Source organism: Patagioenas fasciata, chromosome 20 (genome assembly GCF_037038585.1).
Source record: "Patagioenas fasciata isolate bPatFas1 chromosome 20, bPatFas1.hap1, whole genome shotgun sequence".
Lineage (NCBI taxonomy): Eukaryota > Metazoa > Chordata > Aves > Columbiformes > Columbidae > Patagioenas > Patagioenas fasciata.
Genome location: NC_092539.1, coordinates 8,454,570 through 8,482,206, shown reverse-complemented (window position 1 = coordinate 8,482,206; position 27,637 = coordinate 8,454,570). Strand labels below are relative to the sequence as shown.

The 27,637-nt window shown below is 50.3% G+C and overlaps 1 protein-coding gene across 9 annotated transcripts; it reads right to left on the bottom strand.

The window, feature by feature from the left end:
- Positions 1–80: 80 nt before the first annotated feature.
- Positions 81–24,901, bottom strand: ADAMTSL2 (ADAMTS like 2). 9 transcript variants are annotated; one of them, XM_065853632.2, is made up of 19 exons: positions 24,547–24,901; positions 22,962–23,073; positions 21,816–21,958; positions 21,133–21,208; positions 20,632–20,734; positions 19,408–19,553; positions 19,182–19,305; positions 18,173–18,253; positions 17,551–17,726; positions 16,407–16,749; positions 15,349–15,730; positions 10,149–10,252; positions 8,400–8,526; positions 6,714–6,927; positions 5,174–5,329; positions 4,042–4,212; positions 3,754–3,930; positions 2,564–2,708; positions 81–879 (listed from the first exon to the last, which is right to left on the bottom strand). In XM_065853632.2, exons 2-19 carry the CDS (start codon positions 23,070–23,072, stop codon positions 761–763), a joined length of 2,898 nt encoding a protein of 965 aa, XP_065709704.1. In that variant the 5' UTR covers position 23,073; positions 24,547–24,901; the 3' UTR covers positions 81–760. The 9 variants fall into 9 exon arrangements, 8 of the variants coding, with proteins under 8 accessions (XP_065709704.1, XP_071673362.1, XP_065709705.1 ...); XM_071817261.1 differs by having other exon boundaries at positions 15,349–15,697; XM_065853633.2 differs by having other exon boundaries at positions 16,485–16,749.
- Between the last annotated feature and the right edge of the window lie 2,736 nt (positions 24,902–27,637).

The window sequence follows — 27,637 nt, the reverse complement described above, 5'->3', positions numbered from 1 at the left end:
AAGTTCATACCCGACTCCAGTGATCCCAGCACACGGGGCAAACACCCACTACAAACTGGAGAGTGAAACAAGATACCACCATAAATATGACAACTTTATTAAAATATACATAGAGTACAAATTAATGATTATATGGATAAAGTTCACTGTCTGTAAACAAATATATTAAAAAAGAGCACATCTTTTTTGTGATATAAAGTGCAGTTATGTTTCCATATTATATACAATATGTCTGCATTACGGGTGGGGGTGTAAGGACTATGGAACTAACATTTGATTATAAGATAAAATTCTCTGAAAAAGTATACACCTACATATTACAAAAAAAAAGGGGCTTGGGCTCGAGTTCATTTAGCAAACGAGAATCAGCTTCCCACCATGTTAAATGCAGCTAATGAGAGAGCACAGGGATAAATTAGGAAAGAGGCACCAACCCCCTTTGCGAAGGGAAATTTGCACTTCACAGAGTTCACACCTTCCCATCGTCAACCCCAAACCTGCACAGAGGAGCGAATCTAAAGGACAAGACCTTGTGAAACACGTGCGTGTACCTGCAGTTCGGGGCACGGGGAGGAATCAAATATACACGACTTTATGTACAGCTCTGATAACGGGGGCTCCCAATGTACAGCGTGGCACCCGAGCCGTGGGGCAAGGAGGGTAGTTCTGCAAAAAAAAAATCACAGAAAACCCCAAAGTATCCTTAACATGGGTCTGTGTAGCGCTTACTAAATGGAGTACGGAGCCCTGGCGAAGGGCACTAGGAGTGGGGCGTGCGGCAGGAGCGGCAGCAGGCTTTGCTGTAGTACCAGTGGCTGCACAGGTTCACTTTGATGGCCAAAGCGCAGTTGGTTCCTGCCTGGTCCTGGCAGCTGTCGTCTGGAGGAGAAAAAGCAAAAGGCAACGATACGGAAATGAAAAATAAACCATTGCGAGCTCATTAACTCATTTTTTTTCCCCCCCATGCACAGCCTGGCTTGAACGCCACAGGCTGTGCAACAAATTAGTCTGGTTATAATTGCCACCTCCTTTATATCTGGCAGAGCATCCCCTGGAAAAAGCCATGGAGCTTCTCCACAAACCTCACCGTCAGTGTAAGCAAAGGCACGAGAACGTGCTTCAAACCCATAGGATTTACAGCTACATATAAAGAAGGTGCTTCAGACCCACAGGATTTACAAATACATACATACATATATATACACACACACACACATATATATACACACGCACACATATATATACATACACACACATATGCATATATACACACACACACACACATATACATATATACACACACATATACATATATATACACACACACATACATACATATACATATATACACACACATATATATACACACACACATACATACATATACATATATACACACACATACATACACATATATACACACACATACATACACATATATACACACACACACATACACATATATACACACACACATACACATATATACACACACACATACATACATATACATATATACACACACACATATACATATACATATATACACACACACACATATACATATATACACACACACACATACATACACACACACATATACATATATACACACACACCCCTATACTTATATACACACACACATACATATACATATACACACACACACACATACATACATATACATATATACACACACATACATATACATATATACACACATAGATACATATGTATATATATGTATGTATACACACATGTATATATATGTATATGTACACACACATATATACACGCAGATATATATATATATGCATATACATATATATAGACACACACACACACACACACACACACACATATATATGAAAAGAAAGGTGTTTCAAAAATGACCCAATGGACCCAATGTCAAAGATATAGGCATGCCAAAGTGGGTCCATATTTTAGAAACACACTATTTTACTGAAAATCCATTGGATGCATGAAACCAGGCACCTCCCAAGCACCGTGTCACATCCCAGACCCCACAGGACACCAGCCAAGGGCACCCAGCAGGTCCAGAGCTGAGCCAGGAGCCGGCCCTAAATCCATCTCCCATTTTCATGCTTCTCTCCCACACCGTCCTTATTCCCAAATCCTATTAAAGAATTAGAACCGTGTGTTCACTAAAGATCATGGGGGCTTTGAGCCAGCAGACGAGTCAGATTTTAACGAGACAGTTACAAATCCCGCAGGACATTTGGAGACCAAAAAATCATTAAAATAATGGCACAGACCAAACTTCCTAGACATTAGCAGGAATCAGAAGCAGCACCCGAGTCAGCTCTCTGAAACTCCCTTTTATCCTGAGGTCAGAGCATGCTGCAAAAGCTCACCCCTTAATTTAATGGAGTTATCTCCAGAAATAGCCAGCGCACGGTGCCCCAATACTTGGGCACAGTGGGCGAGCCGGCCCCTCTACATCCTCCCTGAGATCACTATCAAACTGGGGGTTTGTGGCAGTTAAGATGCTGGGAGGTGCTGCTTGGTGCAAAATCAATGCTGGGGGTGCTGTGGGGCTCACCTGGGGGCTCCGTGGGGCAGGGTTGTAGGTCACAGGTCTGTTTGCCAACCGGTTTCACCAGCGGGTCACAGCCCCGGACGATGTCCTTCCCTTGGTAGCACTTCACGTCCCGCATCCTCACGCCGATGCCGCAGGTTTTCGTGCACTGGGGAACACAGAGAGGGAGTGAGGTGAGTCCCTGCTGCTGTAGGGGTCTGTGCTAAGCCAAAACCCAGTAAACAAACACAGAGTGCTTGCTGAAGATGTCAGGGCAGGGGGGTGAAGTGTTTCCCTGGCTGAATGTCACGTCTCAGCCCTGCGCCGCTGGCCTCTTGCTCCGTCTTTGCTGCCAGCAACATCAGCCGCCTGAAGCAGCTTCTGCCCCAGGACACATGGATGTGCTCCCATCCCGGTTTGCAAGACTAAACAAACGAGGCGCCTGGAGCAGAGATGGGGAGGGCTGGGGGGGGACCGGGCGCAGACCTTCACGGCTTGGCCCCATGGCTGCTGGAGCCCGGCTGCCTCTGCAGGGTGCTGGGGCAAACTGCACACCCAGCTCTGCGGCCCCAACCTCTGCGTCCTCAGCCCCTGCATCCTCAGGAGCCATCCCGTGGCCTCCATGCACGCCCCAGCCACGCTCCCACCAGAGGCTGCAGGGAAGAGGGAAGAAGAGAAAAGAGAAGAAAAAAAGAAAGAAGAATAAGGAACAAGAGGGAAAAAAAAGGGGGGGAAGGGGAAAAAAGAAAAAAAAGAGAATGAAAAAAGGGGGAAAATTTAAAAAGGGAAATAAGAAAAAGGGGGGAAAAGAAAAAAGGGGAAAAAAGAGAAAGGAAAAAGGGGAGAAAGGAGAAAAAGGGGGGGAAAGGGGGGGAGAAAAGGGGGGGAGAAAAGGGGGGGAGAAAAGGGGGGGAGAAAAGGGGGGGAGAAAAGGGGGGGAGAAAAGGGGGGGAGAAAAGGGGGGGAGAAAAGGGGGGGAGAAAAGGGGGGGAGAAAAGGGGGGGAGAAAAGGGGGGGAGGAAAAGAAAGCCAAAGCCCGAGCCAGCCCATACCTAACACCTCCTCTCATTGCCGTTCTCCCCGAGCCAGTCCCTTGGTACGAGGGGCTGGGGCACCACATGCTCAGCTCTAGCGCACCTCGAAGGAAAGGCCTTTTCCTCCCCATCTCCCTCCCACAGAACCCCCACACCTCCCTGAGCCTCCTCCCCGCTCACCTCCGACCAGGGGGTCGTGTACCACTTGAAGCACGGCCGCTCGAAGCACGTCGTCTCCTCCACGGGCTTCTTGGCCACGTCGCAGTCGGCGGGGTTGCGGGTCTTGATCTTGCCATTGACAATCTCCAGGCAGAGCACAATCCTCTTCTTCACACCCCGGCCGCACGTTGTGTTGCACTGTGGGGGTGCGAGTGGGACCGGCTGAGCCCCACACACCCCTGCCTGCCCCCATCCCTCCTCCATCGCCCCCCCAAAACCAGCCCCCAGCCTGGCGGGGGCTGCACTTACCCGCTCCCAGTCCTGCGCCAGCCAGTGCGAGGGGCAGTTCTTGTCCCCGCAGGGATGGATGGCCAGCGGTTTGGTCTCCAGGTTGCACTGTGACTCTGGCACCACCCGTCCGTCGCTGGTTTTGCAGTACACATGCCGGATCATCCTGCCCTGCCCGCAGCCGCCGCTGCACTGCAACCGCAGCGGGCAGGACGGGTGCTCAGCGGCGGGGAAGGCAGCACAGCTCCATCCCCATCCCCATCCCCATCCCCATCCCCATCCCCAGCCTCATCCCCATCCCTGCAACACAGACAGAGATGCCTCCCCAACCCCACCATCCCCAGATCACGGAGGGATTATTTGGGCTCAGCTTAAAACAGCTGCAGGGAAGTTCAGCGCATCCTTCCCTGGGCAGCTCCATGGCAGCCAACACATCCCATGGCCTCAACGCGCTGGTGCTGAGCAAAACTCAGCATCTCTCAGGGAAGCACCAACAAGCAGGGAACCCTGGGGTGACACTCTGAGAGGTCACGGTAAAGGGGACAAGTGGCTGCAAATATTCCCCCCAAAGGGCCAGGTGGACGCTGCCCTGAGCACCGGGCGAGGCAGCGAGTGCTCCCTGGGTCTTCTGCAGTGATGCACGGTGTTTCACAGAGCTGCTGCTGCCATGGAAACTGCTTATTTTTAGCTGATGCTAATGTATCAGAATCTGGGTAAAAATAGCTTGGGATGGAGGGGGAAAAGAGGAGAGGGGAAAAGAGGAGAGGGGAAAAGAGGAGAGGGGAAAAGAGGAGAGGGGAAAAGAGAGGGGAAAAGAGAGGGGAAAAGGGAAAAGAAAGGGGAATAGGGAAAAGAAAGGGGAATAGGGAAAAGAAAGGGGAATAGGGAAAAGAAAGGGGAAAGGGGAAAAGGAAGGGGAAAGGGGAAAAGGGAAAAGAAAAGGGAAAGGGGAAAAGGGAAAAGAAAAGGGAAAGGGGAAAAGGGAAAAGAAAGGGGAACATAATTTGGAGGTTCACTCTGTCAGAGCTGGAAGCTGCTGGGGAGGATGAGTCCGACCCCAAAACTCCCAGCATCAGGGACACAAATACATCTGCAAGCAGGGCCACCTGCAACAGGTCACGATGGCCACTCGGCCACCCCCCCGGGCTCTCACCGGTCCCCAGTCCGAGACGGTCCACTGCCGGTCGCAGGGCGGCCCCGTGCAGTTCTTCTCGGCCAGGGGCCGGGCGCTGGCATCGCACAACTTCTCGTCCTCCGAGCAGCGAATGTCCCGTGTCACCACGCTCCGCTCCCCGCACCGCGCTGAGCACTGCCGGGAGGGGACAAGGTCAGTGTCAGGATCCCTCGGATGGGAACTGGGAGCCACTTTCTGGTTTTTTTTTTTACATTTTCACCATCAAACTAAAACCAGACACTGAAAATGCATGGATAACTTTCTGTAAAACAATCTGTAGCAAAGCCGCTCCTCTTGCCCAAAGCCTCCCAAGAGCTTCAGCAGTCAGGTTAAGAGGCAGGAGGGCTGTATCCTGCTCAGGTGCTGTGCAAACTCTATCAGGTAATACCAAGGGGTGAAAATCCAAAGCACCAAAAACACCCAACTGGAGCTGAAAAGTTTGAGCTGTCACTTAGAGACAGGGTGAGATCTCTCACCTCCTTCCCAGAGCAGCCAGCTCCTTTCCACCTCTTTGGAGCATGTTTTCCCCAAACCACATAACTGAGAATTTTTATGCTGTGGATAAATTTGGCACCGCACAGCCCAGTGACATTATTTAGAACTGGATTTGAGTTACTACAGTCTCACATATACACATTTGCTCCATGCATAACGTAAAGCAGGGAAAAGTGTCAACAGCACAGCGCTCAGACGCGCTGCGCTGATATGTTAATCCTCAGATCCCTGAAATGTGCTTTGTTTTTTTTAATGCCTATTTCCCCAGCCAACTTGGCACCCTGCTTCAGATGGGATCCAAATGAGATTAGCTTTGCTGCTGGCTAAGAACAAACTACTCCAGGACTTGTCTCAAGCAATCTGTCCCTGACACATGCTGGAGGAGAATACAGATTTCTGTAAAATAAGCCACTCTGGTTTGCTACGCCAGTCAAAATAACGTGCCAGCACGTGTGCAGGGAGCTCCTCTCTACCCAGCTGGGAAAGTCAAAACATCCTGCAACACCAGGGAACGCACCAGCCCCTCCAGCACCCCGGCTTGCAGAGGAAAGGAGACATTTAAATAAGAACAAAAAGGTGTTTTGGGAGCCTCCTCGGAGGAAGAGTCTGATCACTTGTGGTGTAGAACACGGGGTGGGTTTGTGCCCGCAGACACTTGGCTCGGAGCTCGGTCTGCTCTTGCTTAGAAAGGTCTGGGCTTGATTTGGGAGCAGCAATGACGTTGGCTCCTTTGCAGAGACTCAAGGAGCGTGCGGGCTCCAGGGCACAAAAGCCACGGGCAGAGACACCCGGGTGCAGTCAAATACCCTGCAAGTGACCAATGGTGGTGGCCAAGACCCTAGCCCTCGTTTTAGGGAATAAAATTACAGGTACATGTTGCTCCCCATGAAATAACTGCATCCAGTGCCCTAAAAGGTAAAATCTCTGATAGCCAGGGACAAGTTTCAGCTAGAAAAGGAAAGGAGAAGCCCTGGCACATGTGCTCACCCGCAGCGTGACCAGCCCAGCATCCCCGGGGACTCACCTCGGACCACTCCGACATCTCCCACTGGGGCCCGCAGGCTGGGTTCTTGCAGACCTTGCGCTCATCCGGCCGGGTGATGTCCGCGGACTCGCAGAGATCGCTGTAGACGGAGCTGTCGAATCCCGGAGAGATCATCTTCCAGCAGCGGACGATGCGGAACTGGTAGCCCTCCCCGCAGGTGCGGGAACACTCGCTCCAGCTGCTCGTCTCCCACCTGCGGAGACAAGAGAGGCCGTTGAGATAGGCACGGCTGGACCGGAGCTGGAGCACCCCCAGGAAAACCCTGCCTGCTCCCAGCCTGGGGGACGCGGCTGCAATAGGAACGAGCTGTGGTCAGGCTGCCAGTGTGCAGGAGGTTTTCCCATGGGATGGGATGCACTAACTGATGGTGGTTTCACCTAGCAGACCTGAGCTCATGCCTGCAGCAGCAGATGCTAAAACCAGTTTGCTGAGATGAAGGAGAAGCCGTTGCGGCGAGGCATGGACCCCCGCAGGGACCCCAGCGCATCTCTACCATGCTTTTTGCCCACATCTGACCCCTCTTTTCTGCCCATCCAGATAAAGGATGGAGAGGACACGACTGTCCATCGCCCTGCAAATTCCAGCAATAATGTGACACAAAGCTGCCTGTGCCTTGGTGGGACAGACATTCCTGTACCACCGTCAGTCTAAATGCAAACCTCGTGAGATGGGCTGGAAGAGCTGGGGTCTGCTATGAGACACTGCCCTTTACTGTCCCCTATCACTACTGTCCTGACATTACAAGAATGAAGCAGCTTGTAAACCAAGGGAAAAGACATAAGAAGTCAAGATTTTTACAGTACAGTCACATTATATCAATTATAGCCATTCCGAACTAAAGAACAAACTAAAAAACGTAAAAATCAAAATGGATCAGAATTCCAACTCCTCTGGACACGGGGCTGCCCTATGCACACTGGCCCTGTGTCCCATGTGTGGCTCCAGGCACAACAAGCATCTGCAGGGAGATGTCACACATTTAGAGGTGTCACCTAAATTCAGAAGGGAGATGAAACCGAGGTCTTTCCCACCCAGATCAGGCAAAAATCTCTTGGCGCTTTCTGTTGGAAAAGTGTTGCCAGCCCTAGCAGCATCCTGTCTGCTGCTGTACTGGTGAGCGCTTTCCTCGGTTCACCCACCGCCCAGCTGCAAGCCCCAGTAAATCACAGAGCAGCTCTTCCCTCTCCCGGTGCAAGCCACATAGCTGGAACAGCACAACTACAAGGAAGATTGTCTTTATAAAATCCTAGTGGGATAAAATAAGCATGAAAAGAGCCCTAGTGCTTGTGCTAAGATTTCTGCACCAGCCCTTGCCCTGACACAAGCAAAACTCAGTGATGTTTTGGATACACTTTGCAAGCTCGGTCCCTCCATCCAATTCATTCTGCCGTGTGCTGGCCAGGGCAGGACAGTGCCTGCAATCAATGGCAGCCCCCAGTGCAAATTTTGCCAGGATTTACAGAAGTTTTAACCTGGCAGCTTCAGCTAAGCGCTCAGGAGGAAAGTCCTGCTGCATCCCAGTGCAGCCCAGGCAGATGCAACTGGGGGAGGATGAAGAGGGTGCTATAGGCCATCCCTGCTGCCGCAACCCCCAAATCCACACCGACCCCCTCCCCAAAATACATCCACAGCGGAGAAAGCGCGGAGCCCCCCAGGAGGTGGTACCTTGGCTGGCACTCTCTCCCAGCACAGAACTCATGGACGGGCTCGGGGCGGGTCATGGCATCACAGTACGTATCATCCACTTCGATCCCATCATAGCGAACACACATCGCATACGTGGACATCACTCCTAATTTCAAAGAGAACACACACACACAACAGAGGACACTTGGTGACTTTCACATCCAAACTCTTTCTTTTTTCTTTAAGCTCTATATTCCCAAACTTCATCCCAATGGAGGGCAGCAAGCTGGAGTTTCTGGCCTGCAGGATGGATGCTGCTGGGAGGGGAGAACCAACATGGGCAGCACGGCCAAGTTTGGCTGGCTCCAAAGGCAGACACGGCCACCAAGATCAATATATGACTAACGTTTTTATAGGAAACGCTCAGGGCTCCCTCCACCTCACAGCCATCAGCAAATGGGTGGAGGCAACAGGGAAATCGGTCCCCAACCCACTCCTTTCCCCACCCCCCCAGCCTGCCATGCCAGTGTAAATGTTGTGAAGTCCTTTCTGGGACCTGGCTGGGGACCAGGAGGCTGCTCTGGCTACAGGTGACAAGAATTGCAGCTCTCAGGAACATATGGTTTACATGAAACTAAAAAAATATATATATCTACAGCTCTTGACATGGTTTTGCTTCTCGGTGGTATGTCATTAAGAAAAGGCAATGAGAAAGGGGAAATTTAAGTAAAACTTCTCCCTGCTAGCTGCAAACCTGGTCCAGTCAAGGGGGAAATTTCTTCAAAGGGGATCAAAGAAATCAAAAATGTCCCAGAACATGCGGCTGATGGGAACCCAGGGACGGCTTGTGATGCTCTCATTGCGGGTATGTGGCTGCCGGACAAGAACAAATGCTCTGGCATGCTTAAAAAAATAAAATCCTCGTGTTTGCCCTTTTAAGAGCTGTCCCTTAGATTGCGACTCCTCTCTCCCCCTTTTTTCCTTCTTTCTAATTCCAGAAGCACTGCAGGGTCTGGATTATTTCATGGACAGGGGAGCGGTGCAGGCGAGCGCACAACCTGCACACACTTCATCTCAGTGATGGGGCCAGGACCCCCTAACCGAGGAGTAAAGGAGGAGAGAGACCAGGTGGGTGAGGCTTTTGGGGAGGTAAAAAGGGGGAATTGATGCAAAAATAATATAGGCCAGGTTTTGATAGCCCTGGCATCTAGATCGCTGTTGCAGATTTACACCCTCGCAGCCAAAATCTGGCTCTGGGGTAGAAGGAGTGGGAGAAACACAACAAAAATCAAAAAGCCAAATGCTATTTTGTTTCCTGCCAGACCTGAACAATCTTCAAAATTTCACCCTGTGGGAAGCAGTTGAGCTTTACAAATCCCTCTGAATGGTCAAAAGGGGGAGGAAGAGGGAAAAAAGAGGCAATATGCTGAGAGTCAGCAAGGTGTGGGGATCCTGCCGAGCCTCAGTGTGTCCCCATGGGGCTGGGAATCAAAGATGACAATCACAGCTCCCCAAAGGGCGTTTAGCAGGATGAGGATGCACGGAGCACTAACTCTGAGCCCCCACACGCCTGCGAGGTCGCTGGGCTTTGCAGGCTCAGCCCCCGGCTCCTCTCTCCACCTTTGCACCCAAGTGGAGCAGATTCAGGGTCGTGCTAAACCAGCTCCAGAGATGGTGAGATCCCCTACACAGCACCAGGTCCTTCCCCTCCCTCACAGACAGAAAAGTGACTCACACACCAGGTGATTTCAGCAGGTTGTGCAGAATTTGGCTGCTTCATAGAACTACCTGTGGTACATGTAGAGCTGCAGGGTTCATGGGAGGAAAGCTTCCACCTGTACATGTCAGCAGCACTCACACCTTGGCCCTTTCTTAACAACTTCAATCTGTTTCTAGCGATAAGCAAACAAACAAAAACAAAAAAACAAAAACAAAACAAACAAAAAAAGGCATTTACAAGGCGAGCGGTGACAGGCCACGTCAGACACACACATCTGCCAGCAGGCTGCATTCGATTGGGTTCGGGTTTGGGGGGGGAATTTGCTTTATTTGATGGTTGGGTTTAGTTTTTCTGATTTTTTGGGGTATGTTTGTTTGTTTTAATCAGTTTGGTTTGTTTCACAACATACCTGTCCTGAGCCCCAAGTAGAATCCCCAGCCCGGTTAGAGGCAGAGCTTCCACTGTCTAGAAATAGAGAGAATGGGATAAAAATACCCACAAGTAGTAACAGTTCAGAATTTAACAAAGTTTGCATTTTTTTCTGCTCAAATACACCTGGCCCTCGGCATACAGCGACTAAAGGTGCAGTATCTCCTCCCCTGTGTCTCCAGGGCTGTGCTGCTCAACCCGGCAGAGCTTTCGGCTGCTCAAATCTCAGCAGCTCACTCCTTCCGAAAGCCAACACGTGGCACAGGGGTTTATGAACTTGCTTCTCAAAGCACACTTTGCTTTTAAACACCAAGGCATGCTATTTGCCTACCTACTGCTTTTGCTGCTCTTGTTTGGGGTTATTTTGTTTTATTTTTTGCTAGGTAAATTTGCATCTCTCATATCCATGCTCTGCTCAAACACGTAAAGCCATCAGGAAAGCAGGAACGGAGTCAGCCTGGTGTACAAAAATGCATTTGTCAAACCAAGAATAACAACTTCTCCCAGTTCAGTGCATCTGACATGCTGTGAGGTTAAAACACACCAGGGATACTGCACCTTTACAACAAAAGGCTTTAATTCTGTTCTCATACCTTTGTTCAAACCCTTGAAACGGCTACACTGAAATAGCGTACAAGGTTGTATCCTGACATCCACTTGTCTCTGGCCTGGCGAGATATGCAGCTTGTATGATTTCTAGGCAGCAGAAGCTCTGAAATTGCCTTATTTAGTTGTTCGTAAGAAAAAGTTGAGGTCCAGTCTATCAAATCAACCTTTAAAAGGACACTGTTGAGAATCCAGCCGTTTCCTTTCGGACCCACCCTCCTTCCACCGCCAGCACTGAGCCTCCAGAAGGATTAAACGAAACAACAATCTCATTTTCCCTGTTGACTTTGCCTCTGTCCGTTTGGCAAACGGTTGCTTCCTGCGTTTGAAATGGAACCGAAATGAATGCGACTATTTTCTTGCAGAAAAATAACCACCTCGGCTCACTATAAATAGTGGTTTATCTTGCCAAAACAGCTCTGCCTGGGGTCCTGCATCAGCCCCTGATCCTGGCTCAGCCCCGGCTGCTATCAGTGTGCTGGGAGAGGGCTCAAAAGAGGCAGTTTTCAGTAAGATTCATTAATGTATAGTCAACGTATGCTTTTTGTATTTTTATTTTCCTGGAAAACAGAGTATTGCCCAGATCCTCCAGTCTATACCTTGCTCTTAGAGGCACCAACGTATACATCAAGCTACCCTGTGACTGGGAACCCTGTCCCTTGAAAGGAGAAAATAATCTTCAAAATAAGCTTTGCATAACATCTGAGGACAGAAAATCTTTCAACAGTGTCCATTTAATGTATGTTATCCTAAATAAAGAGCTGCTTCTACGTGTAACAAGGTCGCAGGGACAAGTTCTTTCCAGAGAAATCAGATGTGGTCATAGGGCAGCATTCAGCTCTTTTACCATTTCTAGCAAAGACAAAAGTGTCGTTTTGTTCTCCTCTATATGCAAACAGCAGCACATTGTCCCGCAAAGCTGGTGGGCTTATCACTTTTCTTTTTCCTCTTTAATATGAGCCTTTTTATAAAGTTGAATATTTTCTTCCCTGCCTGCACTTTGCCTCTGCTTTTCAAGCAAGCAGCAGTACCAAAAATTAGGACCAGCCCCTCACCTCGGTTGAGTTCTGGGCTGCTCATCTTCCCAAAACAATCCCCACAGAAGAATAATTATCCTAACAAGCACACACAAACACCACAGATCAACATCCAGAGGCTCTAGGCTTGTATTTCTGTGTTTTATTTCAGTTTTTATTTATAAGCAAATGGGGAAACTTAAGGCTCCTGTTGCAGGATCAGCCCTGGCTGCGCAGCACGGGATGAAGGACAAAGGGTAGAATCATAGAAAAGTTGGAAGGAACCTTCAAAGCTCATCTAATCCAACCTCTGCCATAAACAGGGACATCTTCAACTAGATCAGGCTGTTCAGAGCCCCATCCAGCCTGGCCTGGGATGTCTCTAGGGATGGGGTACCTGGTTCTGCCCTGTCTGGCCCCAGAAAGACTTGAACTGCTCCAGGAGAACAAAGCAGCACAGCAACCCTACCATGGCACATGAGCCACGTGCCCGTTCCTGTCCCAGCAAGGCTTGTTCCCAGAGAGGAAATAAAACACCAGGCTGGTGCAAGGGGCTCCTGTTACTGGGTAACTCCATCCACACTAAGAACTACAACAGTGTAGAAAGAAATGAAATGTCCCACCTCTAACCAACCCCATCCCAGTCTGCAAAGAGATGATCCTCCTTCGCTTGTTCATTGACAGGCAATGAAAATGAGCAAAAAGCCACCGTCCACCCCAAACTAATCCAGGGAAGGATTTGGGAGATCTTGGGTCCAAGCTCCTGCCCAGAACTAGGCTGACCCCAGTAAGAGACGGGGTCCCACACGGCCCTGCACAGTGCAGTTTTACCCATTTCCATGGATGGGGATCCCCCACTCTTTGCCCCACACCCAGGACAAGAAGCTTTTCCTTCTGCCCCATCACCACTTCCATCAATGTGGCTTCTGGCTGTCTCCTCCAACCCCTTCCTCCTGGAGGAACAAGTCCAAGCTCCAATGCTCTTCCCACACCTCATGCTCCAGCACCCAGCCCATGACCCCCCAAACCACTCCCCACTGCCCATTATGGGCTTTATCCTGCTGTGCTGGGTGCCAGCAGAAGCTTTAACCCTGGTCTCTGTGAGCTGAGCTGGGGCTCCTCATCCATCATTCCCACCCAGGAGATGCAGTTAGTGATTAGTTTTACAATTGCAACTGGGCTTGAACCAATAAAGTTGGGGGAAGAAATAAAGGCTTCTTCCCTTACACCCCTTTTTTTTTTTTTTAATAAAAATGACATGTTTCCAAACAGCGTATTTCCTACACCCCAGCTGCCCCATATGTCTGCCTCCACTGGCCTTTCAACCACCCTGCCATGGCCCCCCAGCGAGGACCTGAGTATCTCCCAGTCCAGGCTATGGACCCAGCCTTTTGGCTAGTGCAAAACTCAGCAAGCAAACACTTATTTTTCAGATCTGAAAAGTTCTTATTTTATTCTAGAGAGCTGGGGGAAGAAGAGCGAGCATTGTAGAACTAAAGCAAGGGAAGAATGGGTCAAAAAAATGCAATTCATGAAGGGGCTTAAATCCCCATCTTGTCTTCAACAGATGGGCAGCCAGGGACAGTGCAAAGGGCTTTTCCGCACCACAAAAAACTGCACTGGGACCATTGACAGTCTTTTGTGATTATCCTGTAATAGCCGAGCTGCTCTGAAGTTTAAAGCATGCAAAGGTCCCTGTACTCCCAGGAGGTAGGGAAGCATTAACCCCATTTAACAGCTACTGGAGGGGGTAATCGAGGTCACCCAGAGTGGTGAGGACCCCAAGGGGTCACAGCCCCTTTGTCACCCCCACAGCACAGTAAGTCAGGGGCTGCCCTCGGCTGTCAGAGTGCTAATGAAATGCTTGCTTTGGCAGCTGAAGACAGAATTTCCAAGCCAAGCCACAAGAAGAGATGATAGACTCAAGCCCTTGGCAAAGTTTTAGTGTTCTTATCATTAAGAAGTTCGTTGATATGTTTGGCTGCTTGGACATTTTCTTTAGCATAAGTTGCTTTAGTATAAGCTGATGTAAGTTCTGGGTAAATACAGCTAACTATAACCAGAGAGCATCTGCTCAGTGCTTTACATCTCCTGAAGCTCAGCATCATGTTTTACTGGTGGTGAAGACTGGGAGGCAGAAGAGTCAAAGCAGCAGAGCCAGGAGGAGTCCGCCGGTGCCATGAGGTGCACAGCAAGACCCACATCCATGGCTGTGGGTCTGGGACCTGGACGACTCTCAAGAGCCCAATTTCAGCCCAAACTATCCAGGGATTGCTTTAACTTGTGGTTGCTCCCCAGAGCACCCCAAAAGACCCTGGACACAGACTTGTAGACAAGCACTAGCCCAAGACTCCTCTTCAACCAGCCCCGCCTTGCCTGGATCAATTCTGCTGCTAAAGATAGATTAAGCCTTTATTTTTGTTTTAACCTTCTGTTGAGGTTTAGATTGCGGGGTGGCACCTTCCCACTACATTTTCTAGCACTACCACTCCAAACAAGCCATTAAAAAGAAGGCTGAAGTGACAGTCCTAACATCAATCACTGAGCTGCTGCTGGAGAGTTTGATATTCTTGTTGAAGCAATGATTAATTGCACTGCTGCTGCGCATGTTAAGGCAGCAAACCAAGACTGTTTCTGTAGGTCCTACAGAAAAGCTGCTGCTGTCCTGCTCTGCCTCTCCAGCAGTGGTTAAGCGGGCAGGAACATGCCTGCGAGCTGCTGGATCACGTTCCTGCCAACACAAGTGAGGAGGCTCGGGGGTGGCAGTCAACAGGGTGGGTTAAAAAGGGGCCAGGACCAACTTCTGCTGCATCAGAACTCAGAGGAAAGGGCCAGGGGAATCAGAGCAGGACGTCAAGAGAAGACTAAAGGAAGAGGTTTCGTTATGGCCATGGCTCTGACAATGAGCTGTGACAGGCAGAGAGCAATTCACAAGCTGACAGCCATCACCATGGACTTGCCAAAGTCCCCACTAAGGAGGGCAGTGAGTTTTCCTCTTACTTAAATGTTCTCTTGACCTTCTGCTCCCAAACCTCCAGTCCTTTCTTCCAGATTAACCCCCACCAGAAAGCTTTTGCATACATCATCCTACCCCCACTTACCTTCTGGCTTCCAAAGCAGATAGAACCCACGCAATGGGGTCTGCGCTGAGTACAGCGCTATTGAGTTAAGAATAGCAACAAATAGGATTGACTATGGTTAAAAACATGTATCCTACCTTGCTTTGTGGGTTCTGTTTCCTGGAGGGCTGGTCATGGTGACAGTGGCATTTGAAAACAGTGTCTCTGCAGATGTGTTGACGGCTTTGCTGTTGCTCAGCTCCATGTAGGTGCTATTAATGGTGTAGGTCACTACACCATCCGTGTCCTCGTAGTCAACATAGAGGCTGTCAATGTGTGGTCCCACAGAGTTGACTGGGTCTCCCTGGGCAAAGATGCTGTTCACGGTCATGTTGAGCACCAGCTCCTTGGAATCCAAGGTCTTGTCCAGCAGCTTGTCCGTGATGGCATTCTCCGAAAGGAATTCCCTGGAGGTGAACCTGGGGTCCAAGTCTCTGTCGTCATGGTCTGTCTGGTAAGTAGACCTGGTTACGTTTGAATCTAGATTGGAGCCAACAGGGGGAAACAACAGTGACAACCACAAAATGCATTCAGGCTGGGAGGCGAAAGCAGGGACACGCCGGAGCCTGAGCAGCCGCCTGGGAGGCCAGAGGCAGGAGGTGGGGTCTTGGGGAGGGGGAAATCTCATGGGGTTGTACCTCCCTGGGAAGAGTGTGCAGCTCTGTGTGTCTCGCCCTGCTATTGCATGGCCAGAGGAGAGCTCAGCATCCGCCAGCACTGCCCCAAGCAATAGCAGAGGGCAGAAAGGAAGATGCCCACCCAGCCCCAGAGCCCATGCAGCTATGCTGGGAAAGCACTCAGGGCAGGTTGGTGATGGGATGCCCAAGGGACTGGAATGGGAAGGAGGTTGCTGGGGGCTGTGGGAGGTGATGGACGGATGTTCAACAGGGAGCTTTATGCACCCAGGGCTCCCTCCTGTCCTTGGCATGAGGCAAAGCACAGCAGGGCACCAGCAGGGAGACCTTACCCACAGCCACCCCCCACCCACTAGAAACCAGAACCTGAAGGGCAAAGAGGATTTGTGAGCAGAGACATTTTAAAGAACTTTCCAAGGTTTCCAAAAAACAATCCAGCAGAATCACCAGAGGTAGAAACAGAGCATTTCTCAACAAGAGCTCTGAGAAGCAGAACAGTGAGGCCCAAGTCTCCTCCTTACCTTGGGGTTGTTTGCCCTTCAGTTTTGGCTCACAGTCAATTGTTTCTGCTCTTTCATAGACCTCATTGGTTTCCTGACCTTTGCTCAAGTTTAAATCTTCCTCCGTGTCCTGCCTTCCAAACACCTGGTTCTCCAAGTCTATCCTTTCCCTGGAGATTTTCCCAAAATAGGTTGCATTGTGCTGGATAAAACCCAATGGCACTTCTCCATCAAACTCTCTGCTTTCCTCGCTATCTGACTCAGAGAAGGTGTAGTAGATGGGCTGCAGATTTTTTGAGTGTGGCTTCCTCAGGAGGGTGTATTCAAACGTGATAGATGGACTCTTGCCATTTTGATTCCAGACCTAGCAAACAAATTAAATTATTAGCGGATGCAGTGAACATACGGCACACAAAGCTTGTGATTCATCTTCAGCTTGACAGTTGGTGAGCATCTACTTTGCTATTTCCAATCTGCTTTCCTTCATATTGCCAGCTCCCTACAACTGGATCCCAGCACCATTTTCCAAGGGTTATTTGGCAGCACAGCCCTGGGGATCAGCCCCACCTAAGGGAAAGAGACTCAGAGCTGCTGTACTACAACCTCTTTTACCAGCCTAAGGCTCTATCAGCACCCAAGGAGCCATCTCTTTCCCTTCCAGAGGAGCTTGGGCCTACATGGAAGATGGCAGGACCTGGGCTGGCTGCCCAGAAGGAAATTAAATTACTTTTCTTCATATACCTGGTTTTAGTTGGTTTTCTTTCAAGAAAGAGTTGAGGTTTAAGTTTTGTGCACTTCTCTAAGTTATCTAGCCCAATTCCTTACTTTTACTTTTCCCAGACAGGTAACTCGGCTAAAAATGCCAAGGAGTAAAAGAAACATCCCCCTGCAGTGCTTGAGGTGTCTTCTCCTTGCAGAGAGAGGGTTTCCCAAGCCCACCTTCATTATTCACACACCCACCAGCATCCACGATCACTGACGCAAATAAAATAGGTTCATGCAAGGAACTGGGCACAGTCTCTGCTCCCAGTCCCCTCAGGCTGCCCAGGAAAGCTGGGAAACCACAGCAGGACTCTGCTCCCTTCCCCATCCCTTCCTCAGTCCAACATAAATCCTCCCTTCCCCATCGCCCTCAGCCTTGCAAACCTGAAAAGTCAAAGCTCACCATTATATTCAACCCTTGATTTGTTGGTCCTTGTGCAACAATATACTCTATGCCGGTCTCATAAACATCCATGGGCCTGCGGTACTTGAACACCGTGCCTGCAATGTTGAAGTTCTTTGGGCTGTCAACTTTGTAGTTCCCGTTGAAGAAATAGTAGCCAGCTTCATCAGCCACAGCTGCAAACGAGAGAGAAAAATCAGCACCATCACATGCAAAAGGAGAAGTATGGAGTTGTTCATTCAGGGGAAAAGACTAGGAGAGTGTCACAGTAATAAAACAAGTGTTTCTCCTACATTGCAGTGCATTTGTCACCCATTTCCAACACATATCATGTGGGTACATGCCCCAAGTTCTGGGCTACGTGTCCCTCTACACTACAAGCTCCTGAGCATTGGGGCAGGTGGCTCGCACACATTAAGGCCATCAAAGTGTTGCTATACACAGCCCAGGTGCTCAGACTGCAGTGAGGAGAAATGCACTGGCTTGGACAAGGTGGTTGTGATTTACATTGACTATGGATTTAGCTCATGTCTGCAATAAAACTGCGTTCATCTTCACATTGGAAAAAGCATTAGCTAGTATAGGCATGCATTGTAGGGAAGTACCAAGAGGTTATACACACCCAGAACATCTGCAGATTTTTTCCGTTCTACTATCTGAATATCCCTTGCTCCAGCAGGAATGTGCGTTACCAGAGAATAGCCTGTGGGAAACTACAGATTAATGAAAGGAGCTTTGTAACAAATAATCTGAACAAAACACTCCGTAGTCAATACTGCAATGTATCAAGCAAACTGGTCTTGAGGCAAAATTAGTTTTAAGGATTTAGGGATTAAAATAAACTAATGTTGATAACTGTTAGGCTGCAAACGGACCTTATTGATAACAGAAAATAAAAACGTGTAAGCTATGCATCCTGGTTTATGGCAGAAAAACACAGCCAAGGGGAGCAAAGGATACAATCTTTAGATAAACATGATATTTGTGCACGTAAACTGGCATAAGAAAAGCTATCTGAAGGCTGTTTTGTTAGCTGGAGAAGCAGTCCTGTGTTTTGGTATTGAACCCTGGGCTGGTTGCTCTTCCCAAAACCCCAGCAAGAGATGACAACGTGGTTCCCCTTCAGCTCCGCTTTGCTCAGCACCAGGTAAGTGATGGAGTGGATCCTCCTACAGCCACCAATGTTCCTGCAGCTCACTCCATCTCAAACTGATCCTCAGAGAGCATTAATCATTTATTCCCAAGTTAGGTCACTATACTTGGGTTCTGTTGCTTTATATCGCACTCATTTTGGAAATCCTAGTCTTTCAAAACACCCGAGCTTCCTGTTATTACAAATCATTCAGTTCTAGTCTTACTGGGTAATGACAAATAAGACTAAAATAGAAGTCAGCCTCTTGCATAACCCCCTTGCACCATTCAGCATCAGAGACCTCAGGCTTCTGACAAGAGGGGTCATGCAAAGGTTTTCCCTGCCTAAATTTACAAGTGGCATTAACACATCCAGAACATGCGGGAAAAACTGAGTCAGGGCAGTTGGTAAGAGCTCAAAGCAGTTTATCAAAAAATAAATACATTTTATAAATGGCCTTCTGATACAAATAAAGCAAAAGGGTCCCCAAAAGCCTTACCAAGATGAGAATTTCCTTTCCGGTAACTGCCGGTCACATGAGTGCAGCTGCTCCCATCTCCTTGGCAAACTCCACATTTATCCAAGGTGTGGGTGGAAAAGAGAATGCCATCGCATCCAATGGGCTAAAAAATGCACAAATAGAGTATCGAGGGTCAGGCAAGTGTCACACCCATTATAACTTTCTGAATGCTGCTAACAATATTTTTGCTATAATGTTTAACAACCTCACATTTTCCAGACACGCAAACCCCTCGGAAATCAGTGTATTTGCAGGATGTTCCATCCCGAGCCTGAACCATTAACTGTCTCTGACCATCCACAGTGGTGCAATGGAGGTCACAAGGCTTGCTAGAAATGTGAACATAGTCATCTAAGGGGAAAGCATATAAAGACACATTCAAAAACAGCAGAAACACAGTAACTTTCATCCTACCAATGTCAATGAATCTCTGCCAAGCTAAACAACAGCAACAACAGCACAATTGGACGGCAGCCAGCAGTTCAGAAGCTGCCATCTCTTGTGTTCCAGGCTGGACAGGAGATCGCACTTCTGAGAGCGTGACAGCCCACTGCTGCAAACCTTCGCACAGCCGGGCAGTCCCCTCTGCTGCCGGGGACACACACATCCAGTGATGCCAGCGGTGTCACCAACGGCAGCCCAGGGGACACATGGAAGCAGCAACAGCCCCTATTCTGTGCAAGGACTTGCAGTAGCGATATAGATACACATTGCACAAAAGCATACACATGTTCACTTAACATTTAATACACAAGTTACATTAACATAGATATATTGATATAAAGTACACACACAAGGAAGACTATATTCAAAACCATAGCAGCTTAACCAGTGCTCAGGAGCCTCCTCTTCAGGAGAAGGGTCCTGGGCTCCCAACAGCTCTAAAAATCGGTCATTTTTGTCTAATGCCTGATGTTGACAGGAGTTAGGTGCCTAAAAATTGCATAAAATCTCAGTCTCTGACTCCTAAGTTATTTCTGAGCTGCTCACCCCAGCTGACCAAGCTGGCTGATTGCATCTTGGTGACATTTGACAGAGCACATGAAGGGTGTGGGAGTGAGCAAATGTCACCAAAAATGCAACATGGCCAGTAATGGCCCCAGCTCAAAGGACACTTGTTCGGGTGAGCCGGACTCTTCCTGCCAGCACTGTGCATCACCTCGTGCTCTCACATCCTCCTCCAGACTTGGAGCTCTCTGGTCCTCAGGAGCTGCAACCAACACAGGCAACAGCTATGAATTGATGTTGTTTTCTTTTCAAGCTACCCTGCAGCTGCAAAATGCACCTTTGAACTTAAGAGACAGCTGATTGTGTCTCTGAAAAATCACTTTAAAACATCAGAGGAGGAGCCTTCCTGCGGGCTATAGCATCATAACTATCAAAATATTTTGGCTAAGCATTATGAAGCACACAAAGAATGTCTTGTTACCAGGATATAAAGGTTTCCATTGATATGTTTTGCCGTTATACACATGGGAATTAAATGATGAACACTGCTCCTCTCGAAAGCTCCTTCCGTTTGCAGGGCACTCCTAGAATGGGATACATTAATATCCTGATGAAAACAAAATGCAGGAAAGGTTTCTGGCATGTCTCAAACAAAAGCAAGGAGTGTTTCCATCGCCTGCCCTGTCCAGAGCTGCATCCTCCTCCCACTGCAGGGATGGCTTAAGAACCCCCCGGGAGATGGTGCAAGAACCACCCGCTTGGTTTTATGGCCTCAAGAGCAGGGAAAAGGCCCAAAGCCCCAACACAACGGTGATGGGCATCAAAGAAGGAAAATCCAATTGCTTGGAGGGGCAACAGAGTGACAGCTACAGGACAAGTGGTGTCACCTCTCTGAGGGGCCCAGAAATGCCACCATACAAAGCAAGCACGAATTTCCACATTTTGTACCAAGTGTTCCCGATGAGAAAAAGGATATCCTTACTTGGACTTTGCAGAGCTGGTATCTTTTGGATGTTCCAGTGCAAGTTTTATTAGCCAGCCCACTCACTGACTTTCTTCTGAATAAAGAAATGATGGTTAGACAGGGGGCAAACCTTTCATTTCACTTTTTAAAATATATTGGTCCCCTGCCTCTATGTAGCAGAGCCACACAGAGACCTATCATGGTCTCACTGGAGTTGACAGCAAAGGCCTCTCTAGTTTTGTTACCTGCAGCATCAACTATTCCTATGACAGCATCCTAGGAGTCATCATGAGGACAAGGTTTGGAAGGTGTCGTCTAGCAACCACACAGCCTGGGGAAGGCAGAGCCACGCACAGAGCAGCTGGGATCAGTGGGTCCCCAACCAACCCTGCACCACTGCTGTGCTCAGAAGCCTTGAGAAGGGAGTTGCACTAAAACTGCTGCCCATCTGCACTAATCTCTGCAGGAGAAACTTCAGGGCCAGCATAGGAATAGCTCAGCTGGTCCTCCTGGCAGGGATGCCCAGGGCACAGCATCCTCAGGGACACTTACCCTTCTGCACAAGCAGGTTTGCTAGACAACACCTTTTCACCAGTGTTTATCTGCTGAGCGAACACCTCCTGGACCAAGTCTACCCTCCAGCAAGCCGGAGCTGCCCCGAGCCCGGGCGGCAGGTGCCGTAGCTCCGGCGGGTGCTGTACCTCTGCCGCAGGCAGTGCCGCTCCTGGGACTTCACACCTCCCCCGCAGGTCCTGGTACACGCCGTCCACTTGGTCCACTCGCCCCACCAGTGTGCGGTGACGTCTGCCCCATCCTCCAGGCTGTTGGAGCTCTGCGCCAGGTCCTGTGTGAAGCACCGGGTAGGTTGGGAGGAGAAGCAGCGTCAGCATCTGCAGTGCAGAGCCCAAGGGCATCCCCCGGCCAGCCTGCCCTGAGCAAAGAGGGCATTTCCTTCTCCAGCTGAGGTCAAGCCTGAGATTTCCATCTTGCAAGAAACCCTGCATTTTTCCAATTGTGTTTTCATTACAAATTGGAATGAAATGGCAATATTTGGGATTCCTCGGGAAAGGAAATGTTCATTGTTTCACTCAGTTGGCAAAACTAAGCTCTCAAACAACCCTAAGCTCTCCAAATCTTTTGGTGCTCTCTGACTTTTGCTCCACAGTGAATTCAGGGAGCTGAAGAGCTCGTTGCGGCCAAAAGTTTCACTGAAAGCTTCAGCAGACCCTTGCAAAACCACTCTGCAGCAGGAGAGCGTGCCAGTGGATGCTAGAAGGCTGGAAGAGCCCTTGTGCTCCCTTTGCAAATGCCACCAGGTTTGTCACTTCAGGAGGGTCCTTGACACCCCACCTCCCACCCCTTGGCCACCGCAGGCAGCAGTGTGACAATGCAGAAGGCAAAGGAGCTGCTTCACCAGCAGTGTCACCACCACTTGTGCTCAGTGTGGTGTTCACATCCCTTCACAAGGGGCACAGAACGTCCTGGGGGGTTCCAGCTATTGCTCATTGCAGGGGCAGGATCCAGAATCACCTGCTGGTTGGGGGGTTTCTATTAATTCTGCGTTTACTGGGAAAGGGAGAATAGTGTTCCATGCAAAATAAATGAAAGTTCCGGACACTGAGAAAAGGAACAGTGCTGATCCAAGAGCACAGCATGGTCTTTCAGAGCCTTGGAAGTGATCCACGCATGCTCTTAGCTATGGATGGTACAGCTCAGGTTAAGCCCAGACTAAGGAGCTAAGCCGAGTCACATCCCTGCACTTTCTGGAGGCCTGATGCATGCACACACCAGTCCTGAAAGTCCCAGGGGGTCCCCACCCCAGACCCCCAGCAAAGCAACATCCTTACCTGAGCTATTACAAAGACAATGTTGCCCACAAGCAGAAGGGCCAGGGTGCCTTTCAGCTGGGATTGCACGCTGATGGAGATGCTGCTCCACCTCCACTTAGACATCTTCATCCTGGAAAGCGACCAAACACCATTCTAAGCAAAACTTCCATCCAGCCCCATCACTCAAGAGCAGGGGCTGCTTTGCAACCTGGGTTGTGCAGCATGTATCCTCTCCAGCATTCCTGCTCAGCTAAGTGACATCAACCACGAGTGACTGCAAGGGCTTGATCCTGAAGTTATATTTAATTAGTAGAGGCATTAACATGGTACAGGTTCACATCCCATCTCTATTACTATCTTCCAAACCACAACCCTGCACTGGTTCCCAGTGGCTGCACCTGATACCACCGGTGAGAGCTGGGGCTCCAAGTCTGTCTTGGAAGAGAACGTGGCTTACATCAAAGCAAGCATTGCATGAGAAGTAGCAAGTAAGAAGTGTCTTTGGACCTATAGAGCAGTGCATTTAAATATCCCCATTTACAGAACTGTTCTGAGAAGATGAAAGGCTTCATATACAAAAAAAATGCAATTAACAGCCATTATTATTCCTTTTTTATTTGTTCCACTCTAATTCACACCAATTCCCAGGGAAGAAGCCTTTTCTTATAGAAACCACCCACAATTAAAGAGCAGAAATGAAGTATCCCAAGCGTCAGCCTTTCATCTCTTTCTCCATCTGCCTCATGAAAGAGAATAACCTAGAATGGCATTTTCTTAAATAAAAATCCAGCTCAAAACCACAATACATTTTATTGTGAACCTCGCTGCAAGAGCCAGAAAGGAGCAGGTTTCAGGAAATCGTGCTTCCAGGCAATCAAAGCAGTTCATGTCTGTAAGAAAGAGGGGAAAAAAATATTCTCCCCTAAGCTAATTTCCCTTGAAAAGTAAGGAGACGGTATCTTTGGGAAGCAGGGAGGTGGGAGAGGGGCTGCTCCTGGGGGTAGGGGGCAGGACTGCAGACCTGCAACATAAAAGAGCCTCCTTCCTACCCCTTTTTCTTCTTGCAAGGGCTTTTGTGGCAGCTTTGGAAATGCAGAATCACTGGCAGCACCAGCACAACTTTGGTATCTGGCTTACAGAAATTAACAGAGGGCTTCCAGGTCCCCAAATCTGCTTTGCAATCACCCCAGGGTAGAGGTCCAGCATGCAAAAGACACTTTCCAAGAGGCAGATCCACTGATTAATGGAAGCCCAGAGCGCTTGGCTGGGGATCCCGGGGACAGGTGGCTGAGACTTGCCTTACACTTGGTTTTCATTAAGGCTTCCAGACACTTCTGACTCGAAGCCAATAACAGAGCTCGCTCAGAGTTTATCCTAGAGTCGCTCAGAGCTGCATGTTTAAATCGAAGAAAAATTAAAGCCGGCACGGGGAGGGAGGGGGGAAATGTCGCCGACAAGCATCGCGGAGCTGGTAGCGGAGGGAGCCCCGCCAGAGCCCGCAGCCCGGCCGGAGGGGGATCCCGGAGCGGCGGCGGGGGGACGATCCGCCCCGGGCAACGCTGCCGGGGCTCGGGGAGCGGGGCCGGGACGGGACGGGCCGTACCTGGAGGCGGCGGGGCCGGGCGGGGCGATGCTCCGGGGCCGGGCGGTAGCGGCGCGGAGCAGCAGCAGGAGGAGCGGCGGCGGCGGTTCCAGACGCTCCCTCCCTCCTTCTCCCTCTCCGACTTCAAAGGGCAGCCAAAAGCGTTGGGGCTTCGAGCGAGGAGGAGCCGCCGCAGTGGCTCCCCCCAGCCCGCGCCGGCCGCTCTTATAGCGGCGAAGGGGGAGGTGGAGAAGCGGGGGGGGAAAGCGGGCGGAATTCACACCTCTCGGCCCGGGATGCCCCCACCCCGGTTAACCCCTCGCCTCCCCCGGCGCCGGCTCCGCGGCCGCCAGCCGGTTTCCTGCGGCGAGGCCGGGGGGGCACAGGCGGGGGGAGCCGCACGCATGCGTCCCCGCCGCCCGCCCGGCACACGCAGCTCCGAGGTTCCCCCGGGCATCGCCCCCGGGAGATGCTGCACGGTACCGGTACCTGCTGCCTCCAGCCCTCCCCACCTCACCGGCACAGAGCGAGGTGTCCAAAACCCTCCGCATCCTGCCCCTGGAAGTGCAGGGAGAGCTGGCTGGGAATGGTCTGCCGGGTTTTTAATTGCATTTTCTGCTGAAAAAAGAATTCAAATCTCTGTGATCTTGTGCTCTCAGTGTCATTTGCTAAGGTGCCGCGTCAGTCACGCTGCTTGAAACACTTTTCTGCCACGCAGGAGAACAGTGGTGCTCAAAAAATTGCATTTGGTGCACATGAAGGGCCATTTTGGATGAGAACAGTCGCCCTGGCTCAGCAGTAGCCATGCATGTATTGTATCTGGTATCTGTGTGTGTGTGCCAGAGAGAAAAGCCTATGGCATAAAGTTGGACACAGTCATTTGGTAAATGTAACCTATATACGATATACGTGGTCTGTTCTCCGTGGTTTTTACACCTAAAATATGGTTGCTGAGACACCTCACCTACATGGTGACACATGTTCCTACGCATTCCTTAGCACATCTCCCCTGCGCACACGCTGGTGACATCCCAGCAGCTTTGAGCAGCCCACCTGAACCATTTCCTCTATCACTAACCTTCCTCTGGTGCTTTAGCTCAGACCTCTTCTCCTTCCGCTCTAGAATTGTCCCACGCAGGGCAAAATCAGCGCTCCCAGCACTGGGTCTGCACCCAAAGCGATCACTGCAGTTTATAGTGGTTATTGCCACTGGCTGCTCCTGGCCCTCGACGGTGACGTTCAGCCCATCACCATTTGCCAGGAGCCTCGGGGTGTGCGCCCACCCTGCCGCGGGGCACGGATCCCTGCACAGCTCCCAGCACCCTGCCCAAATTGCTGCGGGTCCGCGGTGATGTTAATTTGGAGCCCGTCCTCCCAGGGATGGCTGCGTGAAGCTGAGCAGAGAACCCGTCCCAAAAAATTTACATGGGAAATGAAGTCTCCTTTTCTGTTTGGCTAAATGTCTGCCAGCCTGTTTTAATTTACCCAGCTAGGTTGATTTGCAACTTTCAATTTTCCATCGGTTGGCTGTGACCAGGACACTGGGAAAATTTAGCACTTGAGTTCACCCAACTACTGCATTTCAAAATATCCCAGCCGAGACATACAGGAGAAAAACCCTTTCCGTTTCGGAACAACCAGGAGGGAAAAGTCTGAACACGAGAGGTTTTAAAAGCATCAAAATATTTCACATTGAAAATGCCAGAGCAGCCTGTGTCCATGCGAGCCCATGTCCTCCCAGTGTTCCTGCTGTCCCCAGGGTTTGGCAGGAGGTCACACCCCAGGAGACCCCATCCCTGGGTGACCCCAAACCCCGTCCTGCCACAGGGATGCCCCTGGGAGGACCAAGGAGGGTGGGGGAAGGTTGTCCCCGAGGCAAGCGCTGGGGGAGCCAGCAGCAGGCGAGACACATTTGGTTTCTGTGCTTCACCAAAAGTTCATCAAAGCCAAAGGACTTTTTTTTTTAATGAAACAGTTGAGATGACTCAGCGGTTTCTGACGCAATCCCCGTTTCATCGGAAAATTCCTAACCAGCTCCTAGTGGCAACTGATTGCTCCCATAAATCACGCAGTGTTATCCCTGGCCGCAGCAGCGCGGCTTACGCAGCCCCGGCCCGTCCTCGTGAAATCAGCAGGAGCGATGCCATCACCTCGATGGGAGCACAAACAGCCCCGAAAACAAAATGCACCAGAGACCAGATCCAAAACACGAGCCTCTGTCCAGCTTCACATTGGCCAAACCCCACGGCTCCAACGTGGGGCTGGACCAACCCCAGCTCCCCCCACCCCAAAACCCCCGGGCCAGTGTTGCCCCCAAAACCCTGGGGTTGCAGGTGCTTTTGTCAAGGCTGCCGGCAGGTACGGCATTAATCACCAACAGCCAGGCTCAGACGACAGGAGTTTTTTATCTCCCAGTTTTTGGCATAAATGTTAGAAATGGTTTGCAGATGTTATTTACTGCTTTTGGGCTTGGAGTAAATCGAGACAAGATGCACCTGCATGGACAGTGAGAGGCTTTCCCACCCAGGGACGGTCACTGAGGGCTCATATGGACTTTCCCAGGGAAATGTAGGATTTAGGCGAGGGTCCCTGAACCAGCCCTGCTCCCCGCATCCCACATTTTGGCAGCCCTGCTCCCCGCATCCCACATTTTGGCAGCCCTGGCACCGCGCATCCCGCTCCCGGCACCGCACAAGGAGGCTCAGAGCCACCGGCACAGTGCCTGTCCCCACAGTGACGTGGGGCCAGTGGGCTCTTACCCCGACATCCTCCCCAAGGGACACACGGCAGCCGCCCAGCAGGCAGCTGCCAGGCTTTCCATCCCAAACCGGGGCCGTGTGTAATTCAGAGCACAAATAAAAGGAGCGACAGACACTCCAAAATAACCTCTTCCAGCCGGGGAAGAGTCGCCGGCGACTGGCTGCTGGTTTGGCCAGAGAAGCGCCTGCAGAGGAAAGGAGTTTCCATGGCTGTGATGAGTTCCACAAAGTGCTGGGCTGGGCACTGTCACTGCTCAGCGGGAGCCGAGGCTGCTCAGCCCAGCAGAGACATGCTGCACTCTGCAGGATCGGGCCCTCTCTCACCTCGGAGGGATCAGGGGGTCCCTTTCTTA

Excerpts from the sequence above, each read along its gene's own strand:
- ADAMTSL2 (XM_065853632.2), bottom strand. The coding sequence starts at position 23,072 with ATGAAGATGTCTAAGTGGAGGTGGAGCAGCATCTCCATCAGCGTGCAA. Across the intron at positions 21,209-21,815 it reads CGGCACTGCCTGCGGCAGAG|AAGAAAGTCAGTGAGTGGGC; the intron begins GTACAGCACCCG and ends TTCTTTATTCAG. Across the intron at positions 4,213-5,173 it reads CCGTCTCGGACTGGGGACCG|TGCAGCGGCGGCTGCGGGCA; the intron begins GTGAGAGCCCGG and ends CTGCGGTTGCAG.